The 19,433-nt window shown below is 38.1% G+C and overlaps 3 protein-coding genes across 4 annotated transcripts; 2 read left to right on the top strand and 1 right to left on the bottom strand.

Moving 5' to 3' along the window:
- Window positions 1-4,511: 4,511 nt before the first annotated feature.
- Window positions 4,512-8,291, top strand: LOC114366562 (facilitated trehalose transporter Tret1-like). Its single transcript, XM_028323480.1, has 4 exons — window positions 4,512-4,649; window positions 6,148-6,200; window positions 6,632-6,758; window positions 6,889-8,291. The coding sequence occupies exons 1-4, from the start codon at window positions 4,616-4,618 to the stop codon at window positions 8,175-8,177; spliced, it is 1,503 nt and encodes a 500-aa protein (XP_028179281.1). The 5' UTR covers window positions 4,512-4,615; the 3' UTR covers window positions 8,178-8,291.
- Window positions 8,292-9,184: 893 nt separating this feature from the next.
- Window positions 9,185-16,246, bottom strand: LOC114366561 (uncharacterized). Its single transcript, XM_028323479.1, has 6 exons — window positions 16,223-16,246; window positions 14,856-14,967; window positions 14,017-14,121; window positions 13,548-13,711; window positions 12,852-12,924; window positions 9,185-9,225 (listed from the first exon to the last, which is right to left on the bottom strand). Exons 1-6 carry the CDS (start codon window positions 16,244-16,246, stop codon window positions 9,185-9,187), a joined length of 519 nt encoding a protein of 172 aa, XP_028179280.1.
- A 321-nt stretch (window positions 16,247-16,567) lies between these two features.
- LOC114366557 (facilitated trehalose transporter Tret1-like) lies at window positions 16,568-19,055 on the top strand. Of its 2 annotated transcripts, none has more exons than XM_028323474.1 (4): window positions 16,568-16,695; window positions 17,159-17,202; window positions 17,352-17,478; window positions 17,601-19,055. In XM_028323474.1, exons 2-4 carry the CDS (start codon window positions 17,167-17,169, stop codon window positions 18,878-18,880), a joined length of 1,443 nt encoding a protein of 480 aa, XP_028179275.1. In that variant the 5' UTR covers window positions 16,568-16,695; window positions 17,159-17,166; the 3' UTR covers window positions 18,881-19,055. The 2 variants fall into 2 exon arrangements, with proteins under 2 accessions (XP_028179275.1, XP_028179274.1); XM_028323473.1 differs by having other exon boundaries at window positions 16,594-16,613.
- The last annotated feature ends 378 nt before the right edge of the window (window positions 19,056-19,433 follow it).

Below are 19,433 nucleotides of genomic sequence, written 5' to 3'. Positions count from 1 at the left end.
GAAGAGTCTCACGCTAAATTGGCCGCCCAACGTGAGTCACTTTGAAGAACGCTGCCACGCTAAATTGGCCGCCCAACGTGAGTCACTTTGAAGAACGCTGCCACGCTAAACTACGCAATTTTGTATACCCATTCTCTCTCATAAGATACACCATACAAGAATGCGTGGTAAATTCAGAGAACTGCTCCTGAATCATGTACCTACGAGTACTACTGCTATTTCTATTTGTTTTTTATCAACCGGTAGTGGTGACTTGTTGCGGCGTTTCTTCTCAGCACTTGCCAAATGTTGATCTCGAAGCGCTGGTAGGGTATAAAGATTAAGAGACATGTAGTAGAGTACTATTTAATAGTATAATTAAACAAATAAAGAAAATGTTGACTTTGACTTGACGTTCGCTTTAATCACGTAGATCCAGTATCTTACCTATTAATTTAATTATATTAATATGAGTTATTGTCGTATGACAAGGTTGACACAATGTTAAGCAATTGCCAATTCCATGGTAAATCCGGCATCACTCGCAGATATTAATGAGGAAGTACAATTGGGACTATTGTGCTTCAAAGTGTAATTAACTTCGTCTTTGAGACTGCTGTGTGTAATAATTAGATATTCACACCTCTACACGCTACTTACTGTAATCTAGCGAGTCTCGAGCTGTATAGACGGCTTCACGTTAGCGACGTCTATACAGGGTGTTTCTTGTAAGGTGTCAAGCCGAAGGCAGGTGATAGGTGAGGACTAGACCTATCGATTTCACCCCCATGTATGTTTTACGATTTTTCATAGTTTAGAAGTTATCGTTAATTTTGTGATTTTTTCAAATTGTATGACCTAGTAGGCTTTAAATTTTTTTATCTTTTTTTTGGGTCGACTTTTCTCAGATTTCTTTTTTTTGACAGATTCCCTATTAATTGCAGATTTTTGAAAAAAATAATCAACTTCCTATCTTTGATGCAAGATACAAAATTTTTGCTAGAAACATAAAAAATATGCTTTTAGCGGAACATTCTAAAATTTTCAACTTAAAAGTTTAAAAAAAATTAGAGAATTGCAATCATTAGTTAGTCCTAAGAAAGTCAAAAACATGTAACGGAATCTCCGACTTACCACATTAGTGGAGCGATTACAGAAAATAATGGCCTATTAAGTACATGTTTTTTTGTGTTATTATGAAAGTTCAGAAAACTGCGCAGTTTTTAAAATTATTTTGGACCTATGGAATTTCTTCTTTTTTTTTTAACTTTTAAGTTGAAAATTTTAGAATGTTCCGCTAATAGCATATTTTTTATGTTTCTAGCAAAAATTTTGTATCTTGCATCAAAGATAGGAAGTTGATTATTTTTTTCAAAAATCTGCAATTAATAGGGAATCTGTCAAAAAAAAGAAATCTGAGAAAAGTCGACCCAAAAAAAAGATACAAAAATTTAAAGCCTACTGGGTCATACAATTTGAAAAAATCACAAAATTGACGATAACTTCTAAACTATGAAAAATCGTAGAACATACATGGGGGTGAAATCGATAGGTCTAGTCCTCACCTATCACCTGCCTTCGGCTTGACACCTTACAAGAAACACCCTGTATAATATTTAATTAAAGTTCTGAAACGTGTCCCGTAATTAGCAGGTGTCATTCTGTGTGATAACGAAATTACGCTCCCCGAAATATTGCAATATATTTCGCAGACTAATTAGATTTTAATTCGTGCAGTCAGGAGATCAGGGTGAAAGACTTGGAGGCCAGTCCTTACTTCTATATTGGGGTCGCTAGGATCAATATGAAAGTATCTGAGCCCTCAACTCAGGTTGTCTTACTTGAAAGTTTAATTTATCTTGGGATTTCAAAGTCGATGTCTGGAACTCAAAGTTTAGCGTTGACTTCTCAACACAACTTTGCCTGTTAATGTAATGATAAATTCTCACATTTAACAAAATTTAGGTTGCTCATTTACGTCCAGTTTTTTATGATGAGTGACCGCAGTATAACTTCGCAGATGCTAGCAAATAATCCACTTAGTAAGTTTTGAAAGTTGAGAAATTTCCCATAACTCGCCAATAATACTTCTAAGCTCTCTATAACAATTATCTTACCATTTAAGGCTGTAAGCTACGGTGCTTACGTTGCGGTGGTCGAAGTGCTGTCGGATAAAAGGTCTTAAATTTGTTTAATGCTGACACACTGACAATGCTGTGGAATGAATATTTTTGTATGTCAGCGATTGTAAAAGAGAAAAAACAAAGCGTTGCCCTGCAGGCCGGCTGCTCGTATTCGGGCACGACCAAGAATTAATTCGCGTAAAACACGAAGCAGCGCCGGCTACTCCCGCGCCCTAATTACGCCTTTTGTTACAACTTACAGCGCGTTACCTTTGTGTTTATTGCTACAACGTAACGTGAATAAAGCGCCTCTGTATGCGAGAGTAAACAATGTGTGTTTTCACTTTGCTCGCGGTATTTCCACTTTTGTGAAAAATGTTCCCAGTAGTCGCAATTTAAGCGAAAACGCAGCGTTTTGATATGCCGCGCGGGACAAATGAAATTATGAATTCTACGTCGGGGCTCGCAGTCATCGCTTTCATGCGCCGGAATGGACTTGTGATTGTCGTTTTATAGGAGCGTGACGTCACCGCGCGCTTCAGCGGAGCCGCTTCATAAAGATGAGCCATGAATGTGCAATACTCTTCCTGCTTACTCTCAGTTTTGTTTTACTACCTACTTGCCTTTTATTTTAACAGTTGCCTCTCAAGCCAGTGTCAACCCAAAACAACATTTACTTAGGCTGAGTTGCACCATCTTACTATAACTTTGACAAACGTCAAAAATCTCACTCCATACTAAAATCACCGGTTATTGTAATAGTTACTGTCAAAGTTAGGTGGTGCAACTCAGCCTTAGTTTATTACTAGTTATTATAATCGGTGCTACTCGGTGTGATAGGATGATTTGTAGATTATTTTAATTACAACTAATCACTTAGTTATTTCTAAGAGAGTCGCAAATTAGTTTACGTGTAGTTGATTACATCTCGGTAGTAGTGAATCAAATAAGAGCAATTATTCGAGAATAGCAAATGCCTTGTCACCTTGTGTAACACAAATAGCCACGAGAGACGATAATATAATTGTAGAGCTACTTCTTCATTTCGATTGCCGTTGGAGCTGAAATTGGGTTTGTACAAGTGCTAAAACTAGACAGTGAGACGTCGCGGGACGTGCCCGCCAGCACGTGCGCGCCGCCCGTGACGTCCCGTTTGTTTTGATGGCTTGTGTGGGTGTTTCATCAGTGACCAGTTCTAAAATTTTTGTTAGTTCTGCTGACGCGGCCTTAAACGTTTAGAATTTTAACAGCTCTATTTACTCCTGTGAAACTGCTTTAACCTGAATTTTGATTTGAGAATGTATTTTAGTTTCTTTTCAAAAATGTATTGCCACAAGTTAAAGCAGAGCTGCAGTTTGTGGTCGGTGTGGGTGTGACGTGGTATGTGAGCGCGAGGAATGTTCGTAGTTTCGTAGTCCGTAGCACGTAGCGCTCGCATTGCTACGACTCACTGGGACTTCAAAAACCGCTCTGTCCGCTGATATTCGCTTTTCAACCCACGGAGTTTGAGCAGACTGTTAAGTTTATTAATTTTAGTTATGTATATTATGCATTTTTTTAATTTAAGGTAGCCAAACTATTTTCAGTTGCAGATTTTACCCAAAGCATATAATATAGATTTTGGTATTAAGTTGATATAATATAAAATTTATTGAATCACACGCACACTTTCGCGTTCCAAATCTTAAATTTGAACGACACTACTCATGAACGGGTAGTCACAAACCTTTGGGGTAAATTATTTACCGTAAATATGACCTATTCGAGTATAAACTCATTTTCTTCTCTCTGTAAGGAGTATTTTTAAGCCTTTTTCGGTTTTAGCCAACCGTCATCATCATCATCATGAGATAGACTGCTCTATATTTTCTATCTCGTCTGACTGAGAGACTGAGACTGCTCTATATCTAGCGATAATCTCTTGAGGTTTGTGATCATTTCTCCCACGCCTTTGACTGGCATGCACATCTACGTGACCTCTGGACCGTATAGTTGTGTTTAATGATGGCAGTGGCACGGGAGTGGCGGATTCCCCGGCCGCGGGGAATGCGCCCGCTCGGGCATTTTAATGGCGCAGGTGGGCGGAATTTGATCCGCGCCGCGTGCGCTGCGGCTTGACCTTCGAGCGCGCTGGAGGCATTTATACGGATGAGCACTAGGCATGGCATAGCTTTCCTAACTTTAGTTAATGGGATTCTAACGCTAGGAATATGATGGTGCTAAAACGATCTTTCAGAAATCTGACTTGTTGTCTGACTGATTGTAGTTATAGTGATATTGTCTCTACCTACACCATCTTTTAAACCAAATCTTACTGTATTAGGTATTCAGTGGGCAGTTAAGACTANATTATCGCCTGTCTGAGGACCGGCGATTGTAAACAATTTGGAAAGCACTGGATACATTAATTATACGAAATACGAATGAAAAACAGCCTAAAAAATACCTACTTATTCGGCAACGGTTTGGTGAGCGGTTTTACCTAATCAAGCAGTAGCCGGTTTGCAAATACAATGGAAAATATTTACGCTGTCAATTATGTCCTAGGTACAATTCATACCATCACAATGGTTTAGGTATTTACCTACCTACTCCTAATTTACTTGAACACTCACACTATCTTTACAGGCAAGCTTACCCTTTAGTCCAGTCAATGAATGCCTTAACGACGGTGTAGAGAGAAATCCGTGGAACACAATTTCTGACCTCGGGACTTTATTTAGCCTAGTTAGGAGGTGAACATAGCAAAAGTCCCCACCCTTAGCCCTTGAGCCGGCGGGAAGAGGGGGGTTTAAAGGTACCACTTTTCGGTTTTTCGCTTAATCCTCGGAAACTATGCGTCCTAGTGACATGACTACTATGAACCAAAAAAAGCTTATTCAATTTGCTACAGGTGAGACCGTCAATTTTTTCTATATCTTGTATAGTTTTTGCGGCATCTGCTCTAGAAGGTCTGTAAAATTGGAAATTTTATTGTTGTCTTACATGTTCCTTTCAGGAGAAAATCGACTAAATCAACATTGAGCAAACACTATAGACATGCGGGAGCATGTTAAGCCTAGTTCCATGGAGGGGACTGCACCGTGCGTATATTTAGACGAACCAATTAGAGCCACTTTTGACTGCTCATCATTCAAAAACTACTGTGCATTAACACTTCAAATTTGGCTCATCTATTGAGACTTGCAAGATGTACATCAGCTTCAAATTTCATAAATATACCTCAAACGGTTATTTAGGTATTGACGTTCAAAAATCGATATTTAGAGCACTACTATCTATCTATCACATGTGAAATGTTAAAATTTACTGGTTTTTTATTTGTTCCTTTGTATTTACATAACTACCTTTCTGGATGCCAAATTTGAACCTTCGAGGTCATCTGGAAGTGGTTAGAATTTGGTCTATAGGTCAGACATGTAGATTTTTGGACGTCAATATCTAAAGAACCGTTTGAGGTATATTTATGAAATTTGAAACTGATGTATATCTTGTAAGTCTCAACACATGAGCCAAATTTGAAGTGTTAATGCCCAGTAGTTTTTGAGTGATGAGGATTCAAAAGTGGCTCAAAGTGATTCGTCTAAATATACGCACGGTGTAGTCCCTTCGCTGGAACTAGGCTTAACATGCTCCCGCATGTCTAGAATGATTGCTCAATGTTGATTTAGTCGATTTTCTCCTGATGGGAACATGTAAGACAAAAATAAAATTTCCAATATTACAGACCTTCTAGAGCAGATTCCGCGAAAACTATACAATTCATAGAAAAACTTGTCCATCTCATCTGTAGCAAATTGAATATGCTTTTTTTGGTTCAAAGTAGTCATGTCACTAGGACGCATAGTTTCCGAGGATTAAGCGAAAAACCGAAAAGTGGCACCTTTAAACCCCCCTCTCCCCGTCGGCTCAAGGGCTAAGGGCGGGGACTTTTGCTATGTTCACCTCCTAACTAGTCTAAATAAAGTCCTGAAGTCAGAAATTGTGTTCTACAGTTTTCCATCTATAATGCTTTATTGACTGGACTACTTGGGTATTTTTGCAGATGCCGCCGGTGCTAAAATACCTTCAGAATGGTTGAGTCCTTTATTCAAACAGGTAAGAGACTACTCTAGTTTTAAGTCCAAACAATGCACCACCCGATTATCAGACTAAGATTATTATTATCCGTGGTTATCGAGATGTTTGACCCGCTGGATAGACGCCATCACTAAGGCTACTGAGTCCACCATGGTCCAGTATACTTGCGACGCCTCTAACAGTCACAAATGGAAGTACATCGCCAGGAGCTACCCTCAGAGATGACATTGAACACCTCACCACACCGTTTATCTTGTCAGCTCAACAATGACCACTCTGACAAGAGTGCCCGACTAAGAAGAAGAAGAACGAGATGTTTAGATAACTTTATAGTTTATTGCAGCTAGTTACCCTCTGATATTATGCTAACTTGCTACTTAGAAGTTATCTTGCTACTAGACTCAACTGGTCTGCCACTCTGCCAATAACTTGAGCATCATAATTTGCAGTGTCTCCTGACGTCTGGCGTGTCCCTCAATTTCCTCGCACATGGCCTGGTTATAGGGTACACTTCAGTACTCCTGCCTCAGCTGAGGGAAACGACTGACATTAATGAAGCTATGGCCACATGGATCGGTAAGTGTAATACTTCATTTTAATCCTATGGATAGATTTTAGATAGCGATAATTCACCAAGATAATGATGACACAGACAATCTAATAATTAGTCTTAATTTTTATTATCAAAATTATTTTCTTGTTTCAGCGTCTATATTCGGAATTTCCCTTATAATTGGCGCATTATTAGTTACAATCTTTGTGAACACGTACGGCCGAAAACCTGCAAACATCATCAGTGCTGCGCTCATGACTGCAGGATGGCTCATCATCGGAGTATCGGAGAATGCTTACAGTCTCTTAGTAGGAAGATTCCTCCAAGGACTCTCCATGGGCCTGTTGTCTATTGTGGGTAACATCCTCATTGGCGAATGTTGTAGTCCCAAAAATCGAGGAGCTCTATTGACAACGATATCTCTAGCTATAATACTTGGTGTTCTTTTAGTACACTGGCTAGGCACCATTGTCTCGTGGCAGAGAGTTGCCCTGATATCAGGTTTTGTAGCGTTTGTAGACTTAATAATAATCATTTTATCACCAGAATCGCCAAGTTTTTATGCGATGAGGGGAAGGTACGATGATTGTCGGAAAGCATTCCATTGGCTACGAGGTCATTCAGAAGAGGAGGAATTGGAGAAGCTTATAAAAATAAACATGGCAAGGAGATCAAACGAGACTACCAATACTAATGACGGGATTATATTTAAAGTTAAGAAGAAAATAGCTTACTTGAAAAACACTATGAGCAAACGGGAAGTTTATAAACCAGTTATTATTATGATGCATATGAATAGTATAACCCAATGGGCTGGTGCCGTCACATTTTCTGCATATTCAAAAGATATTCTCGACGTTATACTAGGTAAAGATATAAATTTCCCGGCTATAATTGTATCATTAGATATTCAGATGGTGATATCAAGTGCGCTAGCGATTTTAGTTATTAAGAAGTTGCGTAGAAAGTTGGTCCTTTCAGTGACAATATCAGCAAATGTGATATCTTACCTTAGTATCGCTCTATATGTTTACCTGAAGACACATGGCTTGTTGAGTTTCGACCATCTTTTCATAGGATTGGTTTTGGTGCATATTCATATGTTTACGGTAGTGGCGGGTGCCTTGCCTCTTCCCAACATCATAGCTGGAGAAATCTTCCCTTTGGAACACAGAGGTTTCTGCGGATTGATTGGAATTTTATTCTTCTCAATCAATGAGACTATCAACATTAAGTCAGCGAGATATTTGTTCGCTAGTATAGGAGTGCATGGGGCTTATATGATGTATGCAGCGTTGGAGGCGTATTTTCTGACGGTAACGTGGTTCTTATTGCCAGAAACAAAAGACAGAATTGTGATTGACATAGAGGAAGAGTTTCGAGGTGAACCGCTGGTTACCGAACTCAAGTTAATGGAAAACAAATGCGAAGAAGAAATTTAGGTTATTTTTTAACTTAGAATTTGATGATAACATTCGTCATTGGGTGTAATGATCCCATAAGAATGCGCATTTAAAATTAACGTGAAAATGTTTTTTGCTAAGTTTTGCGTAACTAATGCGTGCATCTATGCATGTTTCATTATTATTTAGTAAATAAAATTAGTGTTTACATATGCTTGCCTACTATTTTTTTTAAAACCTATCGCCGAAAGTCAAAATTCTAAGCTTTAGCATTTTTTTTTTCAATTAATTCGCCACTGTTACTACCTATGGAGTATGCATATATCTCTATCGCTCAACTAAGTACCTACCTACAATTCCTTATTTTTCTAAACCTTGACTCTGCAGCCCCACATGTTGGGGAACACTGTCTGCTGCACTGTTCTACTACAATTATTATGTATGGGCATTATCATAATCATGACTTAACATGCTAAATCACTCGTTAGCGTCTATTCAGCTATTTAAAGGTTCAGCCAAACCAACGCAATTACACGCGATCAGCCAGGTTCATCCAAACCAACGCGATCACATGCGATCAGCCGGCGTGCAGCAATGACGATCAATGCATTTAAGTCTGGTCGCCATCGCTGCACGCCCGTGGTCGCTGATCACGTGATAATATCTCGTCGGTTTGGCTTAGTAACTAACCTAACTATTACAGTTGGCGAAATAATAAATCATAACGATGGTCACTACGACACGTGCTTTTTAAAACACCATGATGTCGTTACGAACACATTTTAAGGCCATGATATTTTTAAAACAAAACAGGTATTTGCATAATAATATGTTTTTATTAACAGCTAGGTATTCATACTTAAGCGTCTATAATTAACAATGTCGAAATCTAATCTAAGGCCCGGTTTCCACCAAATCGGAGCGGAGCGAAGAGGAGATGAGATGTGTCGGAAGGACTTATGTTTTCTATAGAATTTGACGGCGGCGTGGAGTGGAGCTGTGCGGAGCGGAGAGTAGATGTGGAAAGATGTAATGAAATCTGTTGGTTATTCAAAACACTTCTCAGGCCCGTTCCGCTCTGCTCCACCTTGGTGGAAATATGGCCTTAGTGGAATTCATTGTCAACATGGCAAAATGATATACCTACTGCTTTTAGGCAGGTCTCGTATTTCGACACTGGACGAAATATTCCATTAATGTCAGTGTTATATCCTGACGTGCCGTCGTCTATTGGTTTCATGAAGTGCAGTCACAATCAGCGAAGAAAGTTAGCCAACGTGGCTCCCACTTCTCAACCTTGATATCGAGGAGACTATGAGTGGTTCGGGATCAAATGGTTATAGCGTCTCCGGTTATGGTTATGGGCATTCAACCACAGTCCTTCTGAGTTGTGATTGCAGACCACTCACAGCGACTATCATCCAACTGAAGGAGAGCGAATCTCTTTGGAGAAATCCTAGGTCTACTGGTAAGAAATTTTCTTCTTCATTTTAAGAGCCATTTCACAAAAATATTCCGCGCGAATTTAGGTAAAAGCTGTCAACGCAACGTCAAAAGAGTAAAAAGAACGCTGAAATGGACAAAAAAATCTTGAGCCGTGACCGTATTAAGACTTGATTTAAGTTATTAATTTTAAGGTAGAATGAGGTATTCAAAATTGATTAATTAATTTAAATTTTTAATAGAGTTTATTAAGTCTTTTATATTTCAATTCATAATAAAACACGAACAGGTATAATATGTAAAATATATATTAAGTACAAAATAAAGACAGTCACATAGTGAAAAATAAATCTGCCCCCTTACAGCTCCATCATCGGACCCTGGATACGAAATATTCGTCAAGGCGAATCACACAAGCCTTAACTCCATAGGGTTCTATTGTTTTGTTACGGAGGTGGCCATTGCATCTTCTCCAGATCCATTATCAGACAGAGCTAAGAAATAAATAAATAAATATTATTATAAGTAAACAAATAACTAAAATAATTCATCTTACTATCTTACTTTTTACTAGTCTTACTAATATTATAAATACGAAAGTTTGTGTGGATGTCTGGATGTTTGTTACACTTTCACGCAAAAACTACTGAACAGATTTTGATGAAACTTTACAGTACAGTACAGCAGTACTAGGCAGTCTGTGTTCAACTATCACTCGGGTCGGACGTTCCTATCGCAAGACCTTTGGTTCACTCAGTTCCGATACGACTCTAGTGCTGTGTGTAATTATTTTCGTGAATACACTGAGTTTATTAATTTCTACGAGTGGATTTCATTTTGCCTGAGACCTACGCCATGAACCCTGAACCAGAAGACCCTGTCGCCAGCGACAGCGACGCTCATCCATCCCTGGCGTCGACCAGAATTACAATGTATAGGCTATAATTTATGACGATCTGTGACAAACTAAATTTCAAGCGGGTGAAGCCGCGGGCAATACTACATATTTCATACTAGCTTTTTGCCCGCGACTTCTTCTGCGATGAAGTGGAAAATGGTTCTAATAGAATTAAAATATTCTAAGAAAATTAATTTTGTTAAATGATTATATTTTTTGATATAAAATCTACACATCATTATGTTTAAATATTTGAATACTTACAAAATTATGAGATCTTTCTAAAACAAAATTAAAACACTACACCTGCCGCAGATTTCTTTGTAAACAATGTTTTTTTGTTTTTCCTTCAGGTGCTAAAATCACCAGGCTATTGTGTGCGCATACTCTGGAGTATTCCACATACAACTGGTCGTCGGAGAAGCATAGATTTCCATTAAGTCTACTCCCGCTACCATATGGAACTCCGCTAAAACTCGTGAGGGCGCCAACACTTGCTTTTGTATCGAAAATTAGTATGAGCAGCTGCGCACGCGGTTGCCCGTTGCAGGCTCTATGCAACCACACTATTTTAAACCGTGGTCCCTAAGCATGAGATGGGAAACTGCACTCTCTTGAATTCTCTTGAATTTGATGGTGTTAGGGGAATCCTAGGAATGAATACAGACTTTCCAATGGAATCTCCTCATCAATATTGCGAAATTGCGAGTTGCAATGCAATGTTACGTTTTCACTTGTTATTTTATTGTAATCTGACCTTGATTTTTCAAACACGTGTCAAAATAAAAAAAATAATTTAAATCAAAAGTACTAAGGAATATTTCATTGATATCAACTTAGAAACAAGCACAGATCACAGAAACTAAAGGGAAATGTGACAAGGGACAAATTGGAACATATTGCTTGTGAAAGCAATGATGACAGTAGCGACGTCATTATGTAAACAGTTTATATTGCTTGCATAGTACTAAAGATTATTCGAACGTTGAATACTGATACCGCAATGGATAATGAGCACATAATTTGATTTCTTTGTGTGTGTGAATTTCTAATACGACACTGAGTTTCGAACTCAGCGCATTACTTAGCATCTCTCTATATTTATATGGAACCAAGTTATCTCCAAAATAACATTCCACACCTTTTTAACCTAGTCAGGTAATAATTTTAATAAAATACGAAGCACGTCTATCAATAGGATACAGTAGAACGCCGATTATCCGAACGCCGATTAACCGAATCGCCAATTATCCGAATCGGTCCTAAGAGTAATATAAAAAATTAAAACCAAGTAATTTTTGATAATTTTATTGGAATTCGGATATATTTCAACTGAGCGTTATTGTAGCAGTTTTACAATAACGCCAAGTAGAAATATATCTGTTTGTTAAACTAATTAGAGTTTGTTCCATGTGTGACAGTTCGTTTTTCTCTATTACCTGTCTATGTCCGATTATCCGAATTTTCGATTATCCGAATCGACCCCGGTCCCAATTGATTCGGATAATCGGCGTTCTACTGTATATGTATATTTTAGAAGTTAATAAATTATGCATAAAATATAAACACTTTAGAAGTTTAGTTAAATCGTAGAATTTCTGAAAAACAAGTACTAAAATCGTACTGAAAAAAAAAATATTAATATGTTATCTAATTTATTTATTAAACGTCGAATTTTATCAGAGATTTTGGACTAAAGTTTTTGAAAATATTTTAGTACAGTCGCGGAATGAAAAGGTTCGTCACCTTAGTGTCGGTTTTCGCTTGCACTAGGTACTGTAAGAGTCAAACCTGCCAACATAACAGTGCAAGAAACAGTGCTGCTAACATTTAAATAAATATGACGTTTGCTAACGAATAAGGTTTTGCTTGTTTATTTTTCTATCCCATCAGTGCAATGCAATGATGACATTGACCAATTGACAATAGTTTTTTTTTTATTTAAAAGAAATAATAATGGCAGGTTGAACCAACAAGAAGGTTTTAGTTTATCAATCATAATAATCTTCTTGACAAGATAAATCGTCAAACAACTTTGATCTGAATAATTTTGAACTTTACTGACGAACAGTTAAAGATTATTTTCTCTAACTCGAGATTATTCTGTAACATAGTTTCAAAAGGTAATATGTGCTCGCGATTCGTTGAAGGAATCAATTTGAAAACTGACGAACCTTTTCATTCCGTGACTGTACTATTTAATAGTAATTTTTATTTTAACTTAGAGCATAAATCTGAAGTCTCGCTGACGTTTGACGTTACAAAAACCCCTCCCGTGCCGCTCATACCTCAGTCACTGAGTTAAGCGTTAGAACTATAGTGTACCCTAGTTTCGCTTTGTATAATTTATTAGGTTAATAACCCAAACTCACCACTGTCTTCCTCATCTGAATCTAGACTGAAAATTTCCAGGCTGAACTTTGGTTTAGGCTTCTCTGCAGATGTCTGAAAATTAGAAAATCTTTAATTCAAATAGCTATGGGCGGGGCACATAGCTCGTAGAGCTGATGGCCGTTGGGCAGAAAAGTTTTCGAGTGGCGACCTTATCCACTTTTTTTGACTGGCCCCAAGCTTGGTGCTTGATGTACAGTACACCAAACCATTTGCTTCTGATTTTTAGTGGGTCGTGCTCCTGCAGTGGAGACTAAAGGTCATAGCATACTTACCAACTCGGAAAGGGATCAACACCGTATCGCATTTCGCGCGCTGACAATCGCGAGGTGAGGCGTGTACCGATGTGGTGCGGATAAGGCCCAGAACACACGGTGAAACGCAATTGCAACGAAACTGCAACTTCTAGTTACTTTTGAGTTGCATTTCAAACCGGTTTCAAACTGGTCGCGTCATGTGTGGTCTCTCAACGGAATCTATGGCAGAAACTTAGATGCAGTTTCGTTGCAATTGCGTTTCATCGTGTGTTCTGGGCCTAAGTGTGCGTTTAAGTAAGGAATTTCATACAAAGAATACTGACCGGCTACGTACGGTACGGTTACGCCCTTTCTGGGTTGATAAGTGTGCGACGTCCTTAAATGACCTGATGATAGAAGTCTTTGTGACTTTTGACCTACCTTATCATCAGTACCCTGGATCACTGCTTCTTTCTCCACGTTTGGTGTATGGGCGACCTTCACATTGCTCACTTCCACGCACCCTGGTATGGTAATGTTTAAACCGTCTACTGTTATGAGCGTGCTTTTTTCTGATTTGGAAGCCTTTTTCACTTCTTGTATGTCTGTAAAAACAAAATTTATGTATATAATCGCAGCGTGGGACGTCCACCTACAAGGTGGACCGACGATATCATAAAGGTAGCAGGGAAGCGCTGGCCGCATGGGCATTTTGAGCTATATTTTTTATCGATAAATTGTTCAAGTTCAGTTTTAATTATTTTATTGATAGTTTGTTATCGATACTATTGCACATAACAATATTAACAGCACTATCAATATCCAAAATATTTTTTGAGGTCAACTATCGATAGTTAGCAACACTATTCTAAGAGTATAAGATGAATAGTAATATTTTTTTGTTTCTTACCATCCTCAGAAGAACTTTCTTCCAACTCAACGATATTCATATCACTTCCAGATGGCTCTTCATTCTTCTGTTCTGTTTTATCGACAAATTCTTCTTTTGCAGCTTCTGAATGAAACATTTTGTTAGATTTCATTTGAGATTCTTCTAAAGCCCGGTCCGTAAGCACGTAGAATTTTGTCCAATGACCCCAAGCTACCCATCCTTATCGTGCGTAATTACATTGCTGTCGCGACTGTGCGACGGGCGCCCGCAGTGAGTGTGCGAGCGCGACAGCGACATAATTACGCGCGAGCGATAAGGATGGGTAGCTTGGGGTCATTGGACAAAATTCTACGTGCTCACGGACCAGACTATAGCCTGAATAACGCCGGTATTCACAAACGATGCTTGCTTAAATGAAGCAGCAAATCGAACGCACAGCGTTGAATAGAGCTCTGTGTGTCACCCTGTGCGTCCACGCGCACTGTGAGACCTCATAGTAATGTTTGTGAATACGGGCGTTAATATACTTGTATTTTATCGGATTCTGAACCATATTATAAGATCATAAGGTTCATAGTAAAAAAGGTATAGGGTAGAAGTACCAGTTATAAGCACTGTATCTTTGCGCCGTTTAAAATTTTACTAATATTTTAAAGCATTATAAAATTATCAATTTATTATTATTTAGTATGTTTCATTTATAAAAATGTATCAATTTTTTTTTAACTTTTGGAATTTATACACATTTAAATTTTAAGTGGCCACAAATGATACTTCTACCCATCTTCTTCTGCAATTTCACTAAATTCTTGACAAGAACACAACGTGTTAAGGTTCAAATTAGAATGACAGCTTACCTTTTTCATCATTACCAAGTAGTTTCTTCAACATAGACTCGTTTTCGGCCTCGTTATCTGACGTATCTGACAGTTTAACTGTTTCTATATCAGCTTGCTTGTTGGATTCATCCTGTAAAATATTTCATAATATTAAGGACAAGTTTTATCTTGCAGATATAGTCCCTGATAGTTTATCAGGAACTTATCTGTCAGATAACTTTTACGTATAGTTTAATGTGTTATAATACTAAGGGCCTACTTCATCTTACTAATAAAGTCCTTGATAGCCTATCAGGAATTAATCTGTCAGGTAAAGTTAAGCTTATGGAACCAGTACCAGATATCTGACATAAGCGCTATTTAATAAGTAAATTAATTAGTCCGGTAACGACTAAGATCTGTGCAACTCAACGTTGTTGTTTATCTGACAGATAAGGTCATAACAGGCTATTTCAGACTTATATGTGACGGCGGCGTCATCGCACGCCGAACTTGTTACAAACTCGTAAACAACAGCTGCACCGTACAACGTCAGAGCAAGCACCTTTCACTTTTCCCCCACCTCCACAACGGTTGTTTTGCAACGGGTATAAATCGAGCGCGCAGCGACGGAGCAGGCAGTCTTGGCTCTGGCGCGGCACGGTGCACACCTTGTACTATTGCTAAGCTGTTCCTAGACCTATTGGATAATTAATTTAAATGTTAAGTTAATTATTATCATTAATTATTAAAATGCCCATAGGCGCTTTATAATTAACTAGCTTTCCGCCCGCGGCTTCGCTCGCGTGGAATTTTGTCTGTCACAGAAAACCTTTATCGCGCGCGTCCCTGTTTCAAAAACCGGGATAAAAACTATCCTATGTTCTTTCCCGGGACTCAAACTATCTCTATGCCAAATTTCATCAAAATCGGTTGCGAGGTTTAAGCGGGAAAGCGTAACAGACAGACAGACAGACAGACAGACAGACAGACAGAGTTACTTTCGCATTTATAATATTAGTTGGGATTGGGATAACTAAAAAAATGAAATTTTCGCAATTTTTCCTATATTTGCATTATATGACAATGCTTTATGCCAAATTTCAAGATTCTGAGTTTACGGGAAGTATCCTGTAGGTTTTGATNTAGAAATTCGCACGAAAATGTAAAATGGCTCTTAATAGTGTTGAAGCCCCATTGTTTGAAATATTGAGATACACGTTTTCATGATTTTGACTTCAAAACGGAGTAAATTGTGAAAATACAAATTCTAACTTTGAAAAAGAAAACATCTATTTTAAAGACATTATTATTGTACAAAATCTCATTGAATTTGTATAAAGGGACAATAAAATTTAAATGACTATCTAAAGACATTCTTTCTCAAACTTTTATTATGGTGGTACCAGGACCAGCTGTGAATGCCCCATCTTTATCAATTTCTACTCATCATTTTTAGAATCGATTTACTATTTTTTACCATGTTTGAATAAAAATTGTAATGTCTGCAATGTGTCATGAAATTAATTATATAATTTTTATATATTTTTTTTGCTTCTACAGACTAATATTAAAATCGACTATTAAGCTTACTGAACCTTCTTAGCCAAGAATTGTTGACCTGTCCAACCGAACTGTAACATCTAAAATATTCGCTACAATTAATTTTATTCTTAATTAAAAAGGGTAAGAATTTTGGAAAGCATTGGACACGTTAATTATGCGAATGCTAAATAAACAGTAAAAAAAGATTATACTAGTAATGCTTTAACTAACATACGGTTCAGATGCGGTTTGGTGAGTGGTTTCAGAGGTTTAGCAAACGTAAAATATAATAATCTAAAGAAAAAACCTTAACACTGTCAGTTACTCTTTTTAGGTAAGTTTCATTCATACCGTCGCAATCCCAACTATCCCAACTAATATTATAAATGCGAAAGTAACTCTGTCTGTCTGTCTGTCTGTCTGTCTGTCTGTCTGTCTGTTACGCTTTCCCGCTTAAACCTCGCAACCGATTTTGATGAAATTTGGCATAGAGATAGTTTGAGTCCCGGGAAAGAACATAGGATAGTTTTTATCCCGGTTTTTGAAACAGGGACGCGCGCGATAAAGTTTTTCTGTGACAGACAAAATTCCACGCGGGCGAAGCCGCGGGCGGAAAGCTAGTATAATATAAATTACTATTGTTCCTAGATGCAGATGTCAGTGCAACTTGTATATTATTTTTCCTCGAAAGCTGTTAATCAATAGAGAAGAGTACTGAAGGGATAATTGATAGTTTTGCAATAAATCTAAGCTTGTATAATACTTTATATTCAGAATTTTCCTTTGATTTTTTGCAGGTGTGATAATGCCCCTAAAATGGTTAAGTCCTTTATTCACACAGGTGAGATAGACTACTCCAGTTTTAAGTCCAAACGATGTATTACTTATTCGATTCAATTATTTAATTGCCACTTTCTGCCATATTTTTAATGGTCTATCATTCTGCCAATGCCTATATACTATATCGTAATTTTAATATAACATTTGCAGTGTCTCCTGACGTCGGGTGTAAGCCTCAACCTCCTGATGCATGGCCTGGTGATAGGGTACACTTCAGTACTCCTGCCTCAGCTGAGAGAAACGACCGACATTGACGAAGCGTCGGCGACATGGATCGGTAAGTGTAACGCTTCATCTTTCAATCCTATGGGTGTTCCATAGCAGCGATCATTCAACGAAATTATGATGACAGTTCAATAATTGAAATTTTCACTTATGGATATGATTTCTCTGTTTCAGCGTCCATATTCGGCATTTCCCTTATGATTGGCGCATTAATAGTCACTTTCTTTATGAACAAGTACGGCCGGAAACCTGCAGGCATCGTCAGTGCTGCGCTTATGACTGCAGGATGGCTCATCATAGGAGTAACGGAGAGTGCACACAGCCTCTTATTAGGAAGATTCATCCAAGGATTCGCCATGGGTCTAATGTCTATTACGGGCAACATTTTTATTGGAGAATGCTGCAGTCCCAAAAATCGAGGAGTTCTATTGACAACTATGCCTCTAGCCATATTTCTTGCTGTTCTAGTTGTGCACTGGTTGGGAACCATCATGTCGTGGCAGAGGATTGCCCTGATATCAGCTTTCGTAGCGTTTGTAGACGTAATAATAATATTTATATCACCAGAATCGCCAAGTTTTTATGCGATGAAGGGAAGGTATGACGAATGTCGGAAAACCTTCCATTGGCTACGAGGTCATTCAGAAGAAGAGGAATTGGAGAAGCTTATAAAAATGAACATGGCCAGGAGATCAAACGAAGCTATTACTTCCAATGAAAGCGTATTAGACAAAGTTAAAAAGAACCTAGCTTTCATTAAAACCATATACCGTAAACGGGAAGTTTATAAACCAACTATAATTATGATGCATATGAACACCATGTCCGCATGGGCTGGTGGCATGACATTTGTTACAAATGCAAAAGATATTATTGACAGTATAATAGGTAAAGATAGTAGTTATTTCTCAGCCATAATTGTGTCGATAGATATTCAGATGGTGGTATCATGTATGCTAACAATGTTTGTTATTAAGAGGTTGCGTAGGAAACTGGTCCTTTTATGGGCATATTCCGTTAATTTGACACTTTACGTCATCATCGCTCTATACGTTTATTTGAAGACACATGGCTTACTGAGTTTCGACCATCTTTTCATAGGGCTGACGTTGCTCCATCTGCATATGGCAACGATAGTGGTGGGTGGCTTAGCCCTTCCGAATATAATATCTGGAGAGATATTCCCTCTGGAATATAGAGGTATCTGTGGACTTATAGGAGTTTTATTCTTCTCAATCAATGAAACTATCAACATTAAGTCAGCGCGATATTTGTTCGCTAGTATAGGTGTGGAAGGGGCGTACTTGTTATATGCGGTGGTGGTGGCGTATTGTTTTATAATAGTAGTGATTTTATTACCAGAAACAAAAGACAGAAGTGTAATAGACATAGAGGAGGAGTTTCGAGGTAAACCGCTGGTTACTGAAATGAAATTAATGGAAAGCAAATGCTAAGAAGAACTTAAGGTAAAAACAACAATTTGATAAGAACATAATGTTTAAAGCGTGTAATTATGCCATAAGAATGCGCATTTTAAATGTACAGGAAAATGTTTTTACTGAGAGTTTTGCGGAGTAGACAGGTAGGTAATAAATACGCCATTATGCATGCTTAATCATTATAAATTATACATATTAGTAATTAAATTAATGTTTATGAGATAAGCTTACTGATTTATTTAAAATACCAAACGCCAAAAGTCTAATGGCTAACTTATGAGCATTTTTATTTTAATCATTCCTAACTGTTAGGTACCTTGCGGTAGGTTAGGTTGTCCTTCTGACAGGGTGAGCCCGACATGGTTATGTGGGGCTCACCAAGTCAGAAGGACAAGACATACCCACTAAAAAGACCCCGGTGCTCACGCATTCGTAAAAGTGGGAATCATAGTCCCTCATGGTGATTTCCCACCTACACAATGGACCTTACAAGCCAGGAGAGGGACAGGAGTAGCTGGGAGCACACAGCTGTTCCCATCCCTGTGTAATACAGCCGGCGGCGCCCCTA

Source organism: Ostrinia furnacalis, unplaced genomic scaffold, assembly GCF_004193835.3.
Source record: "Ostrinia furnacalis isolate ACB-3 unplaced genomic scaffold, ASM419383v2 OfSCF0638, whole genome shotgun sequence".
In the NCBI taxonomy this organism is placed as follows: Eukaryota; Metazoa; Arthropoda; class Insecta; order Lepidoptera; family Crambidae; genus Ostrinia; species Ostrinia furnacalis.
The sequence above is the reverse complement of the archived record's forward strand: the minus strand, read 5'-3'. Positions and strand labels throughout refer to the sequence as shown.

Excerpts from the sequence above, each read along its gene's own strand:
- LOC114366562 (XM_028323480.1), top strand. The coding sequence starts at position 4,616 with ATGGAAAATATTTACGCTGTCAATTATGTCCTAG. Across the intron at positions 4,650-6,147 it reads CGCTGTCAATTATGTCCTAG|ATGCCGCCGGTGCTAAAATA; the intron begins GTACAATTCATA and ends GTATTTTTGCAG. Across the intron at positions 6,759-6,888 it reads AGCTATGGCCACATGGATCG|CGTCTATATTCGGAATTTCC; the intron begins GTAAGTGTAATA and ends TTCTTGTTTCAG.
- LOC114366561 (XM_028323479.1), bottom strand. The coding sequence starts at position 16,246 with ATGGGGCATTCACAGCTGGTCCTG. Across the intron at positions 14,968-16,222 it reads GGCATTCACAGCTGGTCCTG|GATGAATCCAACAAGCAAGC; the intron begins GTACCACCATAA and ends AATATTTTACAG. Across the intron at positions 14,122-14,855 it reads ACTTGGTAATGATGAAAAAG|AAGCTGCAAAAGAAGAATTT; the intron begins GTAAGCTGTCAT and ends TGTTTCATTCAG.
- LOC114366557 (XM_028323473.1), top strand. Across the intron at positions 17,203-17,351 it reads TAAGTCCTTTATTCACACAG|TGTCTCCTGACGTCGGGTGT; the intron begins GTGAGATAGACT and ends TAACATTTGCAG. Across the intron at positions 17,479-17,600 it reads AGCGTCGGCGACATGGATCG|CGTCCATATTCGGCATTTCC; the intron begins GTAAGTGTAACG and ends TCTCTGTTTCAG.